At 38.7% G+C, this 20,972-nt stretch overlaps 1 protein-coding gene across 1 annotated transcript; it reads right to left on the bottom strand.

Annotated features, from left to right (window-relative positions):
• Positions 1-13,708: 13,708 nt before the first annotated feature.
• LOC121503415 (pentraxin fusion protein-like) lies at positions 13,709-16,106 on the bottom strand. The gene is made up of 4 exons (XM_041777817.1): positions 16,061-16,106; positions 15,895-15,961; positions 15,250-15,457; positions 13,709-14,258 (listed from the first exon to the last, which is right to left on the bottom strand). Exons 2-4 carry the CDS (start codon positions 15,944-15,946, stop codon positions 13,847-13,849), a joined length of 672 nt encoding a protein of 223 aa, XP_041633751.1. The 5' UTR covers positions 15,947-15,961; positions 16,061-16,106; the 3' UTR covers positions 13,709-13,846.
• Between the last annotated feature and the right edge of the window lie 4,866 nt (positions 16,107-20,972).

Here is a 20,972-nt window from a genome sequence, read left to right as displayed (position 1 = left end):
TCTCAAAAAAGTAGGGACAGGGCCATGTTTACTATTCTCTCTTCCCAGTTGTTGGGAGTTTTAGGAGAGGACTACTGTCCCATTCTTGTCTGATGTATGATTCTAGCTGCTCAACAGTTCTGGGTCTTCTTCCTTTTCTGATGCTCCAAATGTTTTCTATTGGTAAAAGGTCTGGACTGCAGACAGACCAGTTCAGGACCCGGACTCTTCTCCTGTGAAGCCATGCCATTGTGATGGATGCTGGATGCTGTAGTTAATGTTTGAGTCATTCAGCATAAACAGTCATAATGATGAGGCATTATCAGCTTCTTCATCAACATTACAGGTCATTTCTTCACTACCATTTTTTTAATAGACTCAGATTGAGAAATGTTATGATGAAAAAAAATGCTGGCATTGTGACACTGTGCACTCACACATAACTATTTAACTGTAGCTATACAAAATACCTGTTTACCTACCCATAATACCTTGCAGCTAAATCTAATAACTGGTCGTTCCATCCTCGGCAGCAACAAGTTTTCCTTCAGCCACACTGGAGGGTTTTCCAGCACGAACGGCCTGTTTAAGGTCATGCCACAGCATCTCAGTCAGATCTAAGTCCAGACTTTGACTAGACCACTCCAGAACCTTCATTTAGTCTTTAGTCCATTCAGAGGTGGACTTGCTGGTGTGCTGCCCTTCACCACTGGTTCTGTCCATAACTTTGGACAGTATTTCTAGGCGCAGCAGTGGTTTTGGCCTTTGAACTTTCCCATGATGCCATTGTTGCCCAGTCTCTGATTGTTGAGTCATGAACTCTGACCTTAACTGAGTCAGTGAGGCCTGCAGGTCTTTAGATGATCTGGGTTCTTCTGGGACCTCCTGGATGAGTCGTCCATGCCACTCCTGGGAAGGTTCACCACTGTTCACAGTTTTCCCTATTTGTGGATAATGACTCTCGGCGTGGTTGGTTGGAGTGCCAAGCCTTACAAATGTATCTGTAACCCTTTCCAGACGGATAAATGCCAATGACTTTGTTTCTCATCTGGTCTTGAGTTTCTCTAGATCAGGGGTTCTCAATCTTTTTGGCCTGCGACCCCCAAAATAAAGGTGCCAGAGACCGGGGACCCCAAGAATAAAGGTGCCAGAGACCGAGGACCCCCAAAATAAAGGTGTCAGAGACCGGGGACCCCAAGAATAAAGGTGCCAGAGACCGAGGACCCCCAGAATAAAGGCGCCAGAGACTGGGGACCCCCAAAATAAAGGTGCCAGAGACCGGGGACCCCCACTAGACCTGAAAGTGGTTGAACAGCCAGGAACATTCAAGAATAGTCATGTGCAGACAAGGCTGTCCATAAGGGGGATAAAGGGGGAGGTTTCTGGGGCCCAGCCAAACTAGGGGCCCTTGGAGGTCGGTAAAACCATGGTCCATTGTAAAATTAAGCTGTGAAAACCACATTTTATATTTGACCTGAATAATAACCACTCTTATCAACAAACAAATATATTTATTTATTCATTTAGCCTTCTTTTAATGAAAAACCTTTGTTAAAAACATACTCTAAATAGGTTAAAAATTGCTAAAAATTTGTTAATAATGACTAAAAATGGTAACAAGGTGGTGAAATTGGATTTTTAAAGAACATAAATGGCCAAAATTTGATAAAAGTGGCAAAAATGACCAAAACATGGGTTAAAGTGGCAAAAACAGTCACGAAGAAGTGGTAAAAGGCGATTAAAAAGTAGGTGAAATCGCTATAAAGTGCAAAAAAATGGTGGAAATTATGTGGAAAGGGATGAAAAATTGATATAAATGGGCATAAATTGGTTAACTGTGGTTAAAATAGGCAAAAGGATGGAAAAAATGGTTGATAGAGGCAATAATGGGTAAAGAGAGGCAACAACAGGCAGAAAGTGGCAAAAATTTGGTTTAGAAGTGACAAAAACAGGAAGAAAAAGTGATGGAAAGGGTTTAAAATGGACAAAAAAATTGGTTTTAAGCTGAAAAAATGTGCTAAAATGGGCAAAAGTGGTGTTAAAAAGTGATAAGAAAGGGTTAACATTTGGTAAAATTAGTGTAAAGGGGCAACAGCAAAGTTTTTGAAAATTTTCTTAGTTTTTTAAAGGCATCTGGCGACCCCCTCTCAGTGTCTCATGACCCCAAAGGGGTCCCAACCCCAAGGTTGAGAAACACTACTTTAGATGGTTCCATGATGTGTTGGAGATCTTTTAGCCTACTTTACTTTGTCAGACCGGTTCTATTCGAAGGATTTCTGAATCAACAGGTCTGGACATGACTTTTTCACATAGAACTGGGTCGGTTTAGGTGACTTTTTTCCCTTAATAAATGAGATAAGCGTTTAAAAACTGACTGTTGTATTAACTCAAGTTATCTTTGTCTAATATCAAAATTTGTCTGGTGAGCTGAAACATTTAAGTGTGACAAATGTGCATGAAATAATAAATATATAAACAGAGCAAATGAGAAATCAGGAAGGGGGCATAACCTTCACACAGCATTGTACATTTAACACAATATTGCAACAGTTTTTGGAGATTAGTTTCATTAAAATCATCAAATTGAGAAGTTACAGGATCCTCTCTGTGACATACTTCACTGATGGAGCTGTTATCATGTCTAAACATGGTAATGATCGTCTCAGGTCTTACTCAAACCTTCAGGTTGCAGCAGAATCATGACTTAGATGACCCTTTAGATTTTGATCGCCAAGTGTGATAATTCTGATGTTTCGCCATGAAACAAGACGTTGATGTAAGAGTCAGCTACACTTCTGGAAGATCCGGTTTTAGAGTCACCTGAGGTGACCGTGACCAAAAGGTGGTAAACATATTCCTCCTAGATAACACTCCACCACCACAGGAGTTAATTAGAATAATCTGTAGGTACAGATTCTACAGCAGGGGTGTCAAACTCAATCACAGCAGAGGCCAGATTCTGGATTCAGGTCTGACCTGAGGGCCTAACAGGGTCACCTTTTAACCAGAAACTGTCAACCTCATTTCACCAGAAATAAAATATATAAAAAACTTGATGATAAAAAAAGGTTTTGACATTTAGGAAGTTAAACAGATAAGTTCAAAGACTTACAATCTGAGAAAAGTAAAAAATTGAAATTGAAAAATTGTATTTTTTTAAGGCATCTATATTATAAAGAAAGTCAAAATCATGAATTTAAAAGCCCAAAATATTAAATAAAATTTGTAATCATGAAATTTAAAGTCAAATTGTGATTCAATTTGTCTAACTGTGAGTGTAAAAGGTCAAACTATGGGTTATGAAGTCAAAGTTAAAAGTTGAAAATATGAGAAAAAATACAAAATAATTGGTTAAAAAGGTCAAAATATCACTTAAAATTAGAATTATGAATCTTAAAGCTCAAAATATCATATGAGAAGTCAAAATTATGAGTTGAAATGCTCAAAGTATGAAATAAAAGTCAAAATCTTAAGTTTGAGTCCTACTTGTGAGATGCGAAATTGAAAATCTGGAATTAAAACACAAATTAATTTATTTTATTTTATTTTCCAAGTGATATTCAATGGCAAAAGGTAGCTTAAGTGGGTGAAAATTGGGAGAAAAAATGTGAAAAAGGGCAAAAAATGGGATAAAATTAGGAAACAAGTATTTAATGGCAAAAGGTAGCTCAAATGGGATAAGAGTGGTAAAAAAAAATGGGTAAAACATTGCAAAAAAAAGTGTCAAAAAAGGGAAAAAAGTAGGGAAAAAAGTGGTATTTACAGACAAAAGGTAAATTAAGTGGGGGGAGAAAAAAACTGTGAAAAAGGGCAAAAAATGGTATAAAAGTGGGGTAAAATGGAATAAAGTGGCAAAATGGGCTAAAAGTAGGAAACAAGTGGTATTTAATGGTAAAAGGTAGCTCAAATGGGTTAAGAGTGGTAAAAAAATTTGAGAAAAAGAGCAAAAATGGGGTAAAAGGGGCAAGAAGTGGCTAAAATGGGCAAAAACTGGGAAAAATGTGGTATTTCATGGCAAAAGGAAGCTTAAGTGGATGAAAATGTGGAGAAAAATGTATAAAAGGGCAAAAAATAAGGGTTAAAAAGGATAAACATGGTTTAAAAAAAATGGGTTAAAAGTTGAAAAAAGTGTCAAAAATGGGCAAAAAGTAGGGAAAATATGGCATTTTATGGCAAAAGTTACCTCAAATGGGCAAAAATTGGATAAAAAGTGTCAAAAATGGGCAAAAAGTAGGAAGAAAGTGGTATTTGGGAGCTAAAGGTAGCTTAAATGGATGAAAAGTGGCAAACATGGTGAAAAGGGCAAAAAAGTTTCCCTTTTATGTTATGAGTCATATCCTGGTTTTTATCATATTAGAGATAGTGTTTCCATGTGCACAGAGAAACCCGGTTATTCATATCCCTGTATACATGAGAGAAACTAGTATCCCGGTTTCTGATCACTGAATCATATCTGCGCAGATATTTGATGTTATTTTACAGCACCAGAAAGTTTGAAATTTGAGAAAAATAAGATCACTGTTATTTTGGGTTTAAAACAGTTTATGCCAGCATTACGCTGCAAAAATGGTACCCACCTCGTTCTAACGACGGGAGAAAACAAAACTAATCTGGTTTATATTAAGAACGCTTGCTTATAAAGCATCTGCAGAAAAAAAAAACTGAGAGGATGGTAAGGAGTGAAAGGGAGATCTCAAATGAATAAGCTTATTATAACTTTATATTTTAAATTCTTATCACTACTAGGCGATTATTATTATCAATATTATTATTATTATCATTAAACACTACGAAAGTTTGGCAGACACACCAAGAAATAGCGAAGCATCTTGCAGTCGACTGACTTCACTGAATAACTTTACTGGAAACGACTTCAAAATAAAAGTGTGTGAAAACGAGGGCAGGTCAAAGTGGGTCTTAAAAGGAATGCGCTTTTATTTTGAAAAACACACCAGAAAGTCATCATTTCTAAATGTGAAGACTGGGAGGAGTTGACAGGCTGTGCAGGTCGCTAACTGAGTGCCGTCTTTCCATCTTCAGCTCACAGAGCTCTAACTCATGGTGTGAGCGGTCATTCTCTCTCTACAGTAAACTACGCTCAAAATTTAAACTGTTCAGTTCACGTTTTATCTAAATATGAGCGCGTTTTGAGGTTTTGACTGCCGTCAGTTCACAGACTGATCCTCTGCAGACACAGCCGCTCAACTGTCTCTCTCTCTCTCTCTCTCCGGGCAGAGATCAGCTGATCCTCCGCCACACAGACGCAGTATTTACAAGTATCTGATGTTAAATTAAGTTCAATCAGAGTTGCGCCTGCGCACGTAGTCTACAGCAGCCAGAAAATGGGATACTGCATATACATGGCACAGTATCCTGTTTTCTTTTGGAGTTCTCCAGGTAGCAAAACCGGGTTTCTCAAAACTGGGAAACTGTAATATCCCGGTTTCTGCAGGCGAATACGTGTACAAAGAGAAACCAGGATACTCAAAAAACCCAACAGAAAACGGGATACTCAAGTCCATGTAAACGCAGTCATAGACTTTCAGACGAGGGAACCGGAAGTGATAAAATGCTTACTCACTTCCGCGTTTTAGGACTCATTCCTGCACCACTCTATTCCTGGGGCCGCTACTGTAAATCTGAATATGGGCGAAACTTCCGGTGCTAAGGCGGAAGTACATAAATATATGTATTTTAATACAGCAGCTAACGATAGATGCTAACTATGAATGACAGTTGTTTAATAGAAATTCACCGTGAATTTGTAAATATTGATATAATTTTGAAATCACATGTTCACATTGTTTTGTAAGCTGTAAGTACGTAAATAAGGCAGAAACTACATTATTCTTAGAGGGTCTACTGCTATAAATGTGATTGGAACTTCCCGTACAGTAGCAATGATAGCAAAACATGATTCTTCCAAGGGATTACTAAAGTGATTTAGCGTCAACAGTGGTTGTTCTGAAATAAATACTTGCTGCAATAAATACTGCTTAATTTTTGTTAACTCAATAAAGTTAAATGAGCTGAACATTTAAAAAATATTTTCTGTAATGCTCAGTACCTGTTACTTCGTAATGGTAATAATTACGTGAAATGTATGTCTTTAACAACAATGTTTTAAACATGCTGTTCACTGTTTAAATGCATTTGGGATGTATTCAATATTAATTCATCATTAATTCAGAATTTGACATTTACCAAACTGAAGAGCTGACAACTTCAGTCATGGATGATTTTATTTAGTATAATTCCCACATTTTAAGAGGGATAAGTTGGTGGAATAAGGATTTCAGTAACCCCACAAACTAGAAATGTTATCTGAAGGCGGTGTCTAAACTCATTTAACAAAACGTGATAGTGTATTACTCTACCAGCCATCCCCAAATGGCGGTCCGCGGGCCACTTCTGGCCCGCCAGCAGGTGACATCTGGCCTGCGAGACATTTGGGGAAAAAGATGGCAATTTAAAAAAATATATTAATTTATAATTTTTACCCTCTTTGGTGTTAAAAATATACATTTTCACCCATTTATCATGATCTTTCTATAATTATATTAAGGAAAGGTCGTAATACTACGCAATAAATGAGGAAGATATGGTACATTGAACTCTCTTTAGAGCAGGGAGGAGCATCGTTAAAAGGTGCATGGCAGAGCGGCAGCAGTGCAACTTCATCACCTCAACTCTGCAAACATGCTGCCCAAAAAGAGGTTGATACAGACTGCGTGGTTTTTCAGACTGAGGGAGAAGTAATTATTGTCTAATTTGATATTGATTATTTTGTTGAAGATGAAGAATTTAACCATCGTGCGCAGCTGCACACACTCTCATCGAGTCCAGCTCTTCCCGCACCTCTGACTAGTTTTCCGTATCTCAGGTCTTAACGACGTTTTTGCCTTGTAAAACCAAACATCTATCCCTGTGGGGGATTAAAACAGCTGCTCTCAGGATAGCAAACACTTTTCCTAAGTTATTGTCCATCAGGCACAAACGCAGTGTATCTCACTTTGGTGATTCAATTTGATGTCAGCCTGATTTTATCCCTCATAAAGAATCTGTAATGCCAAACTAATATCAACTACATTTATTTACATACTATTCAATTTTATGTCAACAAGACGTGCAATTATGGTCTTTATCACTTACATTTAAACAGGACATAATTTATAAATCCTACGCGTATTTAACTCCAGGTCTCATCAAAAGTGGTAAAAATTACTCTCATAACGATAAAACAAATTGTTGATAACTGAAAATGTAATCCTAGCCTGGACACAGGCTGTCCGATGACGTGAGAGGTCATCATTTTTTTTTTGTCTTGGTGCAGGGCTCACAGACATAATTGACCTATGGCTAAGTCCCGCCCTCAAACGCGCTAAGCCAATCACAGTGCGTATAGCTGTTCTATACACTCGGACATCGGCTGCCTGGACGTCCATTGAAATGAGTAGGAGAAAGTCAGTTTTCGTGCGGTTTTATGAGATTTTAAGTTTAAAAATGGTCAAACGGAGTTCATGGGGTACATGTGACTCCATCACAAGGTATCCTGAGAGGCTGGGCGACAGAGTGTGTTTTTTACTCTTTCCTAAGCCACATCTAAATCGAGAAAAGTGTCTTCTTTGGTTAAAAGTTTTGCGGTAGACCACAACATCAACCCAACGTGAATAAAATTAACAAGGATGTCTACATCTGTTCTAAGGTAAGCCAACATCATCTTTGAGGCAACATATTGTGACTTTGCTGGAAATAAATATAAAGTTATCTTTAACATCTCTAACGTTAGCAAACGTTAGCCTAACATTAGCTCCTAGCTGCATTGTTTGTTGTGTCACGTTGTTTGTTGGAGTTCATTGGCCTGTTTTGTTCTAGTTTTTATTCTTTGGTGATCGTACATCATTGTTAGCTGTTGTCCAAAGGGCTCTAGTTAAACTTACGTTAACTTCTGGAGCTTAGCTTCGTTAACTTATCTGTAATAGCCGAGATAACAAAGGTTGGCAAACGTTATGCTGAATGGTTCAATGTAAATACTGTAGCACCAAACTATCGGAGAGACACTCGTGGTAAAGATGGTAAAAATGCTGTTATATTTTTTCTCATATTCTGAGCCAAAAACCTGAACTTCAGTGGCTCTTTGATGCTTATCCTCTATCTCGTGGTCTGAGAGTGTGATGGCAACGAGATGCAGTTTATCAGGTTTGCACTGGGACCTGTAAATTTCGGCTTGTAACTGAAGCTTTTTATCAACCTTCTCAACAATGAAATGATTAATATATCCCTCCAATGCGTAGTTTAGACCCTTTTGGTGACTTCTAGAAGATATGTGATCTTTCTGTCTCCAAAAATCATGAGTGGCCTCCTGTGAAATGTCTCCTACTGTGACAACTGCAATAGCGTCTGTCACTGAATGTTTATTGTTTGTCCGAGTGAGTGGAGGGGGGCGTGGCTTAGCCATAGGTCAATTATGCATGAAGATACGCCACTTCATGTCGCGTGCAGGGATGTCAGGGGGACTCAGAGAGAACAGACTTGGAAGAATGACTGTTGTGGCTCAGACGTACTTAGAAGTCAAGTTTTCGCTCAGTAGCTTAGGGTTTATAGATCTTTGAGCAGTAATGGCACAGCAGTCAGGGAAAAACTCTCAGCAGGATCCTCCTATCTCTCTCTGTAGCATCCCTCCTGAGTGAATGACGGTTGACTCTCGTACTGATGGTTTTCGGGGTTTATTTTAACTTGACAAAGTCAACAAACTGTAGTTGCAGAAGTTCCAAAAGCACAAAAATTCACTGTAAGAGCTTAATGCCTGCACAGGGGGTGCTAGGTTTTTCTTTCTACCGTAGCTCTCTTTGTTTACGTTGTTCCGCTAACTTTTCTCACCGTAGTCAAGCTATCTTGTGTTACTTTAGTCACTTCTTTTCTGGCACTTTCAAAGTAAAAGTCTGCTGCTGTTAAACAGGAAGTAAAGTTACCTCAGCTTAAATCAATACAAAACTTACAAAATAAACCATTACAAAAGGCTATACCTGTAGAAACGCTTAAGGCTCCACATTTACAGTAAATTTGGTTACTTACACTCTTTCTGGACTCTGCACTGATCCTAAGTCGGTCAAATTTAATCTCAGGGTCTGATCAGATATTGTGGACAACAGGTTGCCATTTTAAAGCCATACACAGTCATGCTGAATAAATGTTTATAATGAATATTCCAGTCTTCCATATTCCAGCGGGTCTTAAAAACATAAAAAGTGTAAAAATTCCCACCTGATACAAGGACAGCATATTTATGACTGACATGTTTAGATTACTTACAAATAAATCCTCTGTCTAAAGTAGCTAATTAAGCCATACTCTGTGTGTGTGTGTGTATATGTGAACATTCAAGCAATCATGTCTGGCCCTCGGCTTTCTGTCCTTGAAAAATTTTGGCCCCCAGGAAAAACTAATTGGGGAACCCTGTACTATACTGATACGAAGCTAATAAAGGTAGCTAAATATGCTTGTCTAGGTTATCCGAGGAAATGTCGTCACTTTGTACTCTTTAGTAGAGGGCGGAGAAATAATAATATTGTCCTGACTGAGGTGAAGCTGTTGAGAGTTACATATTTTAATGACCAAATTGCTCTAAAAATCAGGTTTCATATCTCGTATTTAATGAAAAGTTCGATTTAGATAGAAGGGACCGAAAGTTGCGCCCATATTTCACGCAAAGAATCATGGGGGCTTAGAATAAGGTGGATAACTTACCATTTGGATTTAGTAATTGGCTGACAAGCATAATATTATTGTTGACCCAGTTTTCAAAGAACCATGACTTATTTTTGTAGAGAATGTCTTTGTTAGTCCAAATAAAGTTTCTTTGGGGAGAAAAGTTGTGCTTGAAAATGAGAGACCAGGCCAAGAGCATCTGTTTATGGAAGTTTAATAGTTTGACTGGAATTTTATTGATATGAAAGTTGCATAATAATAAGAAATCTATGCCACCAACTTTAGAAAACACATGATTTGGGATTATATTACAGAGGGATGCTGGGTTATTAAGTACGAACGGGTATTAGGACCACACGAAGAGAAAAAAAATAAAAGAATTAAAATATTTTTGACATTACGAGAATAAAGCAATAATATTACGAGAATAAAATAATACAAGAAAGAAAGTCTGCCGTGGTGCCACCTCCGTTAAAATGAGCAATGTTGAGCATCTTGTAATGCTATACTTTAGTATCGGTTTCACAAATAAGGAAATACTTCATCTTTTGGCACATCAGCATCAACTATTATCAGAATCAGGACAGTACTCAGTCGTGGATCCGCGGCGCCTCGGCAGACTGTCTTTCTTGTAATGTTTTATTCTTGTAATATTCCGACTTTATTTTCGTAATATTACAAGTTTTTTTCTTGTAATATTATGACTTTATTCTTGTAATGTCAAAAAATAAAATTTTTATTCTTTTATTTTTTTTCCCTCTTCGTGTGTCCCTAATACTCCGTCGTGATTAAGAAACTGTCTCAGCCAATTGATTTTGAGTGTATTGTGCTGTGTTGTAAAATCCAAAAAATTAACTCCATCATAACTGAGGGGCCAGCATAACAGATCACAGCCAAAGATCAAAAACTCCAACTGTGACGTCACGATATTGACTCCGCCCCAGGGCCACTGCGTTTTCCTGGAGATGTGCGGTGGCTGAGAAGTCTCACACGAATGCAAATTCAAAACACTTTTCAAAAGGAAAAAACACGACGACATTTGAGAAAAACTCAAATACAAAAACTTGCTGCAGCGCATGAATACAAACACTCAGCGCCGCGCAAGGATACATAAACTCGGCATAGCGTGGAAGCAACCAGATTCCACAACAGCACAAAAATACAACAACTTGGTGCAGCAGATGCAAATAAAATATCACAACACAACGGAAGTGGGGCCGTTATTAGGGACGGACCTTCTAAGCCTGCTAACGGCTCCGCTAGCAATAAAGTTACGTACAACACCGCTACTCAAAATAATTTCTGTACTCACAGTATGTTATTTGTAGTGTGTTTTTTGGGATTTTTAATAACTGTAACCTCCTGTACAGTTTAGTATGTATGTAAACAACTATCTAAATCAAGTTGATCGAGTTCATTCATTCGTCTGACAGCTTACGCCATGCATATCGGACCCCAAACGTAGCTGTCCGTGCTGTTTGACGGTTAAACATTACTTCTTAAACTTATCAATTACCACATAAAATGTGCACGAAGTGGAGCTGACGGACGAACAAGCAGTGTTTACTTACTTTAATTACTCGATCCAAGCGTGTCTTCAGTAAGTTTGAGTTGATGTACGTAACTTTATTGCTAACGGAGCCGTTAGCAGACTATCAGGTCCGACCCTAACAACGGCCCCACTTCCGTTGTGTTGTGAGTTTTTATTTACATCTGCTGCACCAAGTTGTTGTATTTTTGTGCTGCTGTGGAACCTGTTTGCCTCCGCGCTGTGCCGAGTTTATGTATCCTTGCGCGGCGCTGAGTGTTTGTATTCATGCGCTGCAGTAAGTTTTTGTATTTGTGTTTTTCTCAAATGTCGTTGTGTTTTTTCTTTTCGCAAAGCGTTTTGAATTTGCATTCATGTGAGACTTCTCGGCCACCGTAAAGATGCGTCATTCAGGCGCCATATTGGAGAGGTGAGTCATCCAAGATTTCAATACTCATAACTCACTGAAAAATGAACCGATTTACACGCCGTTTGTTCTCTTACAAGCTTCATATATTCATCTATGATCCAGGATATTTGATCTACTGACAAATACAGGTTTTCATACCAATATTCTTTAACTACTATAAGGTTACAGTGAGTATGAGAATGAATGGAAGCAAATCACATTTGCCTAGTAAGATTAACCCTCTATTTTATCACTTAACGATCCATTTTGAAAAATATAAGGACATAATTTTTGATGATAAAAAGAAAAACGATTTCCTATTCAAAGACTAGGCTGTACTTTCAAACTTTTACGGTCTTGCTGATACCAAATAAGTGTGAGAAACTAAAAATACAGTCCATAAAAAGGCTTTCGGTCTCAGGCTATTTATAAAGTCTCTGTTTGCTTTAGTGCCATCTGTTGGTATCTACTGTACTAAAATTATCCTTGAACAGACAAGCACTAGGACCCGGAGGAGGTTTGTAGCAATGAGCATGCGCAGAAAAGAAACATGGCGGACCAAAACACGACGGACAGTGGAGAGAAGTTTTACAGTGAAATATTAAGGTGCGTTTTAGACTTTATCATCAGATTTAACATCATAGACTAACAGTAGAGAGAGGTTTACGTTCATCTTGTTTAGAGGGTTTTATTTAGACATTTCACGTCATTTTATGTCATAAATGTTTACTGTTTTCACGTAGTTTCCCATTTTATTTACCAGTTTACCTTCTTTAAGGATGGTTGTGTTAGCTAACGAAGTCCTAAGGATCTGAAACACATAGGTAACATCAGATTTAAATCTGAACAGCTTTATTGTCCTATATGAATAATTTTAATCCCTGATTTTGCTCTGTTTGCTCTCTGTCACCCTCTGCTGACAACAGACAGCTAGTACAGTGATTTTATTTAAGCTGGGTTAAACAACTCTATTTACTTTGACGATATTTTCAACAGTTACGGCCTGATGTGACCAACTGTTGGAATGCTTATTTAGCAAAAAGTCTTATTAGCTAAAATTCCCACAGTGCCATAGTAGTTGACCCCAAATACCCTACTGTTCAAACAAGGTCATTATCTCCCACAATGCCTCTCTGCAAACATTGAGAAATGGTGAAATTTGGCGGCCTTTTTTTGGTGTGCAAATATTCTTACCTCTGAATGACTGAATTACAGAGAATTTAACAGGATTTCTTATTTCTGTATTGCAGTAGCAGTAGAATGAAAATAAGTGGTTTTAATGGTAGTCACTGAGGCCTAAAAGGGCTTTAGGAGGGAGAGTGTGAGTTTTTTGTCTACACGGTGGAAAATTCTGTCAACACAGTGTGGATACTAAAATTTTAAAAATTCATTGAGAAATGAACATCTTTGTCAAATATCATAGCGTGATACCTGCCAAAGTAAGAGCAAAAAATACAATAAAAAAAAAAAAAAACCCTAAAAGGGCTCTAGGAGGGCCTGAGGGTTAAACTTGTTTATTTATTTATTTAGCATTTATTAGGCATGGACACACATTAACACTGATGCTGTGATATTTAATCATATTGACTTTAAAAAAAAAAAAAAAAAATAGAAATCTTAAACCCATTTATCACCACTGTTTAATTTCCCCTATAATTCATTACCTGTGAAAACACGGTTGACAGTTTTCAGTTAAATCTTGACCCTGTTAGGCCCTCAGGTTAGACCTAAATTTAGATGTTGGCCCCTGCTGTGATTGAGTTTTGCCTTAAATCTTCCCTATGTCCAAAATACCACACACTTACTGTTAAATATGTAATATTTAACAGCTTTCTCATCTGTTGCATAAAGAAATGTGCTTCTATCTGTCTGATTAAAAAGTGGGACATGCCACAACGAAATGTTGTTTCTAAGAAAATAACAGCAGATCAACAAAAGTTATGAGGAAATTATTTTATAACCTTTTCTATTATGGAGACGGGATTATAGCGAGCTAAAATAGATGTTAGACTGTAAAACTGATGAAACAGATGTGAAGTGTGCATTTCTCTAAGCTGGTTAAAGGAGAGCAGACCACACCATAGTCATGTTCATGCATGCAGAAGCGTTTATTAAAGTGAAATTAGGATTACATATGTGCCGTACAGGTGTTATTTTGGGACATTCTTGCCTTTCTGGACCTTGCCGCCATTATTTCAGCGTGTGGTGTTTTAGCATTGCAGTTACAGCTTACGACGGAGAACATCAACGTTCCCATGAACTGTCATGCGTGTGGAACCCCAGGAGAGAACGTTTCCACTCTTCAGCCTCTCCCCACAGGCCATCTGCTGGATGGCGCTCTCAGAGAGGACGTAGCTCCACATGTTCACGTCAGAGATCTCCCCGACGAAGCTCTGATAGTAGTCAAACTTCCCCACCACGGAATCAGTGTCCTGTCCCAGGATAATCCTTCCCCCGGCGAGCGTGGTGTGGCCATGCTTGTAGATTTTGGTCAAGCTCCTCCTCCCGTCTAAGTAGAGGTTCACGGCGCCGGTACCGGAGGACCAGGTGACACACAGGTGGGTCTCTAACGCTCCGAGCTGAGGGACCTTGAACTTAGCGCCACCAGAGCTCGCACCAAGGTACAAGGACAGACTAAAGACAAAAATATGAGAAATTAACACCCATGCTTCTTTTATCAGTTTCATAAAGCTTTAAAATACCAAACAGAGGATGAACGAAGACGTGTCTGAGCAGATACTTCAAACGGACCAAAATGAGCATAAATCATATTTGTCTAAAAGTTTGACTGTATGGAGTGGGAACAGTGGTGGGTCCAGGATGTTTGAGGGCCGGGGCCAGTATTATCAAAACGGCACCCGCTGTATGTAGGGACACAACCCCAAAAAGTTCTTTAGACGAAAAATTAACTTAATACAAAGAAACTTAAGACACTTTATTCTTTTCTGCACTAAAAGAGATGTGTCATAGAGGGCAAATTATATAATTTGTCCATTAAGAGGGCAAAAAAGGGGACAGTTTGTCAAATTTTGCCCATTTAAGAGGAAAATTTGTTAAAAAATTGTTCATTTAGAGTGCACCAAAAGAACACATTTTTCAAATATTGTCCATTAAAAGGGCAACAAAGAGGACAAGTCATCAAATTTTTCATTCAAAGGGCACGGAAGAGTGAAATTTTTCCATTTTGAGGACACCAAAGTGGAACATTTGTCCATTTAAATGGCATCATAGATGGAATTTGTCAAATTTTGTCCATTTAAGAGGAAAATTTGTCAAATTTGTTTATTTATAGGGCACCAAAGAGGACAATTTGTCTAATTTTGTTCATTTAAGAGGAAAAATTGTAAAAATCATCCAGTAAGAGGGCAGCAGAAGGCCTCCTAAAGGGCACTTTCGTCACTTTTTAAAAACATGACAGTGAATAACCTGACAGCTAACCAGCTTGATCTGAGTGGTCCTTGACCTCTGACCCTGTAAACACACGTTAATTCTGAATGAATAATATCAAATATTTATCTGAGTGGGTTGTTTTGGTGTTTTTAATCGCTGCTGTGTCTTCAGGGTCAGGCTGATAGGACTTTTTAGCACTAGTAGTAGTAGTGGGATTGTGCCGTAGAGCTTTTACCGGCCGTCCTTCTCTCGCCACACATTCAGCTCATCACGGCTGCTGGTCCGGTATGAGAACAGGATGACCTCCCTCCAACCAGTGAGCTCGGTGGCCACACGCATGCAGAGAGTGAAAGCCCTCAGGCGCAGCTGTCTACGAGCAGTCAGCTCCACATAGCTGTTACTGGAAGCCTTAGGGAACACCAGAGTCTTCACAGTGGAGCTCCCTAAAGCAGAGCATCAAAGATTTAGGAGGAGAGAAGAGCAGCGCAATCCCTTACTAGGATTTTTCTTAAATGTTTGCCTTCTGTGTTTGCACACTGCCCTGCAGTCTCATGTCCTTATATGAGAAGAGGGCTGCTTCTTTGTGTTGATTAGGAGAAATGTGCACAGGAGAGAGCAGTTTAAGAACATGCCAATCTCACGTAGGTTTCTCTTAGAATTACCATAGGTAGATCCTGATGAATGAGGACCAATGATTTCAGAAGCTAGAAGCTGAGATTTTGACAACTTTGCATTAAAAATGTATTTTAAGTTCACTGGATGATGGATTACCAACATGCTGCTGCAATTAACCCTTAATTTTGTCGTTTCTAAAATAAATCATAAAACATTAAAATAAGTCAGTGCACAAGAAGCATGAGTAAAGATTAACAGTTATTACCGGCCAATGCAGTGGAGATGGCGATGAGAAACAGGACGAGTGAAAGCTTCATCTTTTCTGAGCAGTGCTGCAAAAATATAAGAGTTTATGCATGAATTTATTCTGCACATTGTCATGAATCATGCTGTGGTTATAGGATGACAGCTTAATCTCATTGTGTACTCACCGCTCCTCTGCAAAGAATCGACTACAGACGATGTAAAAGATGAGATATTTATATCGTTTTTACAGCTTCTCCCCATTTCAACACAGTGACATGCAAATAAAATCAGAGAGAAATGTCATCCTATGGGGATGTTTCATTTATGAAATCATCGTGAATTTGAGGAAGAAGACAAATGTCACAGTGAAAGAGCATCTTTGGCAATTTCCAAGTAACCTTGAGCAAGGTGGTCAACATCGACCTGGGATGAGAGGAGGAACCACTCCGTGTTTAAAGATCATACAGCACTGATCATCAACTGGCGGCCCAAGGGCCAAATCAGGCCCCCCAAAGCTTCCTGCCCGGCCCCTGGTAGATCATTAAATTCAGAAAAGCAGGAAAAGAAAATGTTGTGGTTTAAAGAGCATCTTTTGGCTTTAAATGTCTGCAGCTGTTAAAAAAGCAACTAGATAAAAATTGCAATTTCAGCTAAAATTGCGCGGGGATGCTGAGATCTGAATTGTTGAAAAACTGCTGAAAATAGCCGAAAAGGAAAAAAAAATTAGCTGAAAATAGCATAAAAATAACACAAAAATCGTTTAAAAGTAGCCTAAAATAGTATTCAGTAGTTTAAAAAGGATTAAAAAATTGCTGAAAGTAGCTGAAAAATAGTTGAAAATAGCCTAAATATTGCTGAAAGTAGCCTGAAAAGTTAAAAATAGCCTAAAATAGCTGTAAGTAGCCTCAAAATAGCTTAAAATAGCTTAAGAATAGCTGAAAAAGCCCCAAATAGCTGAAAATAGCCTAAAAGTAGCAGAAAATGGCATTCAATGGCTATAAAGGGTAGAAATAGCTGAAAATTGAACAAATATAGTTGAAATAGTGGGAAAAATAGCTGAAAATAGCATAGAAATAGCATAAAATGGCCTAAAAGTACCTGAAAATGGCATTCAATGTTGAAATAGTGGGAAAAATAGCTGAAAATAGCATAGAAATAGCATAAAATGGCCTAAAAGTACCTGAAAATGGCATTCAATGACTAAAAGTGTAGAATTAGCTGAAAATAGAATGAAAATAGCTGAAAATTGCCCATAATTAGCTGAAATTACAGCTGAAAATAGCTGAAAATAGCCTTAAAGTGGCAGAAAATTGATTCAATGGCTACAAAGGATAGAAATAGCTGAAAATAGAATGAAAATAGCTGGAAATAGTGGACAAATAGCTGAAAATAGCATAAAAAGCATATAAGTAGCTGAAAATTGAATTCAATAGATAAAAATGGATTAGAAATAGCTAAAAGTAGTCTAAAAAGCTGAAAATAGCTTAAAAATAGCTGAAAGTAGCCTCAAAATAGCTGAAAATAGCTTAAGAATAGCTTAAAGTAGCCTCTAAATAGCTGAAATTAGACTAAAAGTTGCATAAAAGTGTATTCAATGGCTAAAAAGAATAAAAATAGCTGAAAATAGTGAGAAAACAGCTGAAAATGGCATTAAATAGCATAGAAAAGCATAGAAGTAGCTGAAAATGGAATTCAATAGCTAAAAAATGATAATAGCTAAAAGTAGCCTAAAAAGCTAAAAAATAGCCTAAAAACAGCTGAAAGTAGCCTCAAAATAGCTGAAAATAGCTTAAGAATAGCTGAAAGTAGCCACAAAATAGCTAAAAAAAGGCAGAAAAATAGCTGAAAATAGCTAAAAGTCATAGAAATTTGCATTCAATGGCTGAAAAAGCATAAAAATAGCTGAAAATAGATTGAAAATAACTTAAAAATAGTGGAAAAAAATAGCTGACAAGAGCATAAAAGCTGAGTATGATAATAAAATAGTGAAAATTGCCCAAGGAATGTCAAGTTATGAGGTGTTTAAGAAAGTGCAGATTTGTAATTTTTTGCCATCTGTTTAACTTTGTTAAACAAAGTTAAATATTTTAAAAATTAGAAATTTTAGAAATGTGGCAAAAATAGACGAAAAGTGGCAAAATGGATAAAGGGGGGATAAAACAGGCAAGAAAAGTGATTTAGAGGAGTTAAAGCGTGACAAAAAAAATTTGGTTAAAGTATCAAAAATGGGTTAAAAGCAGCAAAATGTTGGAAAAATAGCCAATGGCAAAGCAGTGCAAAGGCAGGAAAGTGGGTTAAAGAGTGATAAAATAGCAAAAATGGGTTTAAAGTGACACAAAGTGTTGCAGAAATGGCAGAATGAAGCAGTGAAGTAGTGAAAAGGGTGAAAGATGAGTTCATATTGATGCTAAATCATAATTGTTGAGGGACCGTTCTCTGGGATTTTCAGGAGTCCGACCAATTCTGTGGGCATGCCTGTCTCCTTCTGGTCTACGGCATTATAGATAAGAACAGATCTCACTGGTAATGCCTAAAAATGTCCTGTGTTTTGAAAGAAAATACAAATACTCATGAAATAATATGTTAATCAGAACAAAATATTGATTTAATTTTTCTTTATTTGGAAGTCCAGCCCCCAGAGACTCTGTCAAGAGTCTCTGGGGGCCAGACTGGGGGCTGGTAAATGTCCCTGAACCCCAGATTAGAATTTTTGAGATGGTAAAGTACAAAAGTCAAATGCTGACCACTGTTTTCAGTTTGGTTTCTTTAAAAATTAAGGACTTTTTAAAATCTAAAATTTTGATTTGTTTTCTTGTAAAATCCTGATTTTTGAAACTCTGAAATGTTGTAAATATAAGACTTTATAATCTCAAAACTTTTAATTTTTTCAAAACAAATGTTGACCTTTATGATTAGAAATCTACACATTCTCTTTATATTTTAATCTGTTCAGGTTGACCCTATTTTTCTTTCTTTTCTTTTCTTTTTTTTTTAATGAACATGTAATTTTGACAACCTCAGAGCAGACAGGGTCCCGCGCCCCAGGATCCTGGTACCCCAGGTTGGAAACCACTGGTTTATATTGTGAGGTGCTGGGATGAAGTTTTCAGTCGTCTTTGCAATGACGAAACTGAAACTAAGTATGGCTCCACTTTTTTCCACTGCCAAACTGCACGGTTGCACTGTTGGAATGTGCTGTTAATAAAGCATAAACAGTCATAATGATGAGGCATTATCAGCTTCTTCATCAACGTTACAGGTCATTTCTTCACTACCATTTTTTTAATAGACTCAGATTGAGAAATGTTATGATGAAAAAAAATGCTGGCATTGTGACACTGTGCACTCACACATAACTATTTAACTGTAGCTATACAAAATACCTGTTTACCTACCCATAATACCTTGCAGCTAAATCTAATAACTGGTCGTTCCATCCTCGGCAGCAACAAGTTTTCCTTCAGCCACACTGGAGGGTTTTCCAGCATGAATGGCCTGTTTAAGGTCATGCCACAGCATCTCAGTCAGATCTAAGTCCAGACTCTGACTAGACCACTCCAGAACCTTCATTTAGTCTTTAGTCCATTCAGAGGTGGACTTGCTGGTGTGCTGCCCTTCATCACCAGATCTGTTCATAACTTTCATGGACAAAATTTCTAGGCGCAGCCAGGGCGTTGAGGGGGTCCGGTTTGGTGGCCTCAGGATTAGGTCTCTGCTTTTTGCAGATGATGTGGTTCTGTTGTCTTCATCAGACCTTCAGCTCTCACTGGAACGGTTTGCAACCGAGTGTGAAGTGGCTGGGATGAGAATCAGCACCTCCAAGTCTGAGGCCATGGTCCTCAGTCGGAAAAGGGTGGAATGCACTCTCCAAGTTGGGAATGTGATCCTGCCCCAAGTGGAGGAGTTCAAGTATCTCAGGGTCTTGTTCACGAGTGAGGGAAGAGTGGAGCGGGAGATTGACAGGTGGATTGGTGCGGCGTCTGCAGTCTTGCGGTCTCTGCATCGGTCTGTCATGGTGAAGAAAGAGTTGAGTCGAAAGGCGAAGCTCTTGATTTACTGGTCAATCTACGTTCCTACCCTCACCTATGGTCACGAACTGTAGGTAGTAACTGAAAGAACGAGATTGTGGATACAGGCGGCTGAAATGAGTGTCCTCCGCAGGGTGTCTGGGCTCTCCCTTAGACACAGGGTGAGAAGCTCAGTCATCTGGAAGGGACTCAGATTTTCTTGTATTTCAAATACATGGGCCAGACATGGCCATCAAACAGGCTGGGTTGATCTGGCACCATGTAGTTCCTAGAGCACCTCCTCTTTTTGCATTCTTCATACGGGATGGAAATAAAGTAAAGTTGGTTCAGCACATCGATCAAAGTTTTGTAGGTGTAAAGCAGAAAGCCTTCCACAATAAGGATGTGAGTTTCCTCCTCCTTAGTGTCAGAAGAGAGGAGCCAGATGAGGTGGTACTGGCATCTGGTCCGGATGACTCCTGGACACCGCCCTGGTGAGGTGTTCCAGGCAGGTACCACCAGGAGGGGGCCTTGGGAAAGACCCAGGACACACTGGAGAGACTATGTCTCCTGGGAACGCCTTGGGATCCCCTGGGAAGAGCTGGACGAGAGGGAAGTCTGGACCTCCCTGCTTAGGCTGCTGCCCCCGCGATCCAACCTCGGATAAGCAGAAGAAGATGGATGGAAGGATGGATGGACTTGCTGGTGTGTATGGGATCATTGTCCTGCTCCGTAACCCAAGTGGTCTCGAGCTTGAGGTCATGAACTGATGGCCGGACATTCTCCTTCAGGATTTTCTGCTAGAGAGCAGAATTCATGTTTCCATCAATGACAGGAAGTGGCATTGAAAGGAAGATGATGGAATGTTTCATGTCAAGGCCTTTTCCTTCCACTCTTACCAAATAGTCGACAATAGTTGGTAACTTCTGGAAAAGTGGGTGGGGCTGTCGAGGAGCGAGGGTTAGGGTTCCAGGAAATTCATCTTCTGTCTGGTCAGTCCTCAGAATAGTTTCCCAGAAGTCTTTGGGGTCATCAGGATGTTTTTAGTCAAACGTGAGATGAGCTTTTGTGTTCCTTGTTCTCAGCGTGG

Source organism: Cheilinus undulatus, linkage group 21, assembly GCF_018320785.1.
Source record: "Cheilinus undulatus linkage group 21, ASM1832078v1, whole genome shotgun sequence".
Lineage (NCBI taxonomy): Eukaryota > Metazoa > Chordata > Actinopteri > Labriformes > Labridae > Cheilinus > Cheilinus undulatus.
Note: the sequence above shows the minus strand (reverse complement) of the source record. Positions and strands in the feature narration are given on the sequence as shown.